The sequence below is a fragment of the Triticum dicoccoides genome, chromosome 5B, assembly GCF_002162155.2.
Source record: "Triticum dicoccoides isolate Atlit2015 ecotype Zavitan chromosome 5B, WEW_v2.0, whole genome shotgun sequence".
Classification (NCBI taxonomy): domain Eukaryota; kingdom Viridiplantae; phylum Streptophyta; class Magnoliopsida; order Poales; family Poaceae; genus Triticum; species Triticum dicoccoides.
Genome location: NC_041389.1, coordinates 613,561,551 through 613,562,488, shown reverse-complemented (window position 1 = coordinate 613,562,488; position 938 = coordinate 613,561,551). Strand labels below are relative to the sequence as shown.

The following is a 938-nucleotide window of genomic DNA, read 5'->3' as shown; positions in this document are numbered from 1 at the left end:
GCGACCGACAGGCACTCCCTTCTTCGCGTACAATATGTTTGTATTAGTACTTTATTAGGAGTACGTAAAGGTTAGACACTCACAGGCGAGGTAAGAAACATCGCGAAAATAAAACACATATGCGGCAACGGAGTGATCTGACCCTGCCCACTGACATGTCGGGGCGTCGACACTGGCGAAAACATGGCCGCGTGAGAGCGCCTACACAGACGGTGGCGGCGCCAGGAATGGCACAGGCACGTTCACGTTCGGGACAAACGGCATCGGCGGCAGCGTCACCTTGGGCACGATGACAGTGGCGGGCATTGGCGCCATCGTCACCTTGGGCATGGGCGGCAGCACTACCTTAGGCACGACGACGGCGGGCATAGGTGGCAGCGTCATTTGCGGCACGGTGGGCAGGGTGGCCGCCGGCATTGGTGGCAGCAGGGTGACCGTGTCCGTGGGCAGCACGGCCGGAAAGCCAGGGACAGCGGCGGTGTCCGCAGCAGGAGCAACAGCGGCCGGGGTGGTGTCGGCCAAGTGTCGTGCACCGTGACTTCCACTGAGGAGCGTGTACGCCATGATCACGACCAACAAGCTCACACTGGAAGCCATAGGCACTAGCTAGTGAAGGTTTGGCGTCGTGTCTGGGCAGTGATTGCAAATATATAATGCTTTGTTCTGCTGAGATGGAAGAACACGAATCGATAACAGGTGATATATAATGCTTTGTTGGCCAGACTAGCCATGCATGGAGCATGGTGACCAACTCTGCAACACATGCAGGTTTCTGTAGCTACGGTTGGTAATCGATAATTCTAGATTGCACCTACATTTGAATGGATCGAATTTTGTGCGTTTAGGTGCTGCTGCTTCGGCTCCTTTTGCTTTTTGGGCATTAGCTTACGTAGATTACTGCACAAGATTTCACTTGCATAATATGCATTCTGAAATTT

The 938-nt window shown here is 54.1% G+C and overlaps 1 protein-coding gene across 1 annotated transcript; it reads right to left on the bottom strand.

The window, feature by feature from the left end:
* Positions 1 to 201: 201 nt before the first annotated feature.
* Positions 202 to 597, bottom strand: LOC119310274 (protein PELPK1-like). Its single transcript, XM_037586075.1, has one exon. It carries the CDS (start codon positions 595 to 597, stop codon positions 202 to 204), a length of 396 nt encoding a protein of 131 aa, XP_037441972.1.
* Between the last annotated feature and the right edge of the window lie 341 nt (positions 598 to 938).

Bases quoted from the DNA above. Each gene is read 5' to 3' on its own strand.
- LOC119310274 (XM_037586075.1), bottom strand. From the start codon at position 597: ATGGCTTCCAGTGTGAGCTTGTTGGTCGTGATCATGGCGTACACGCTC.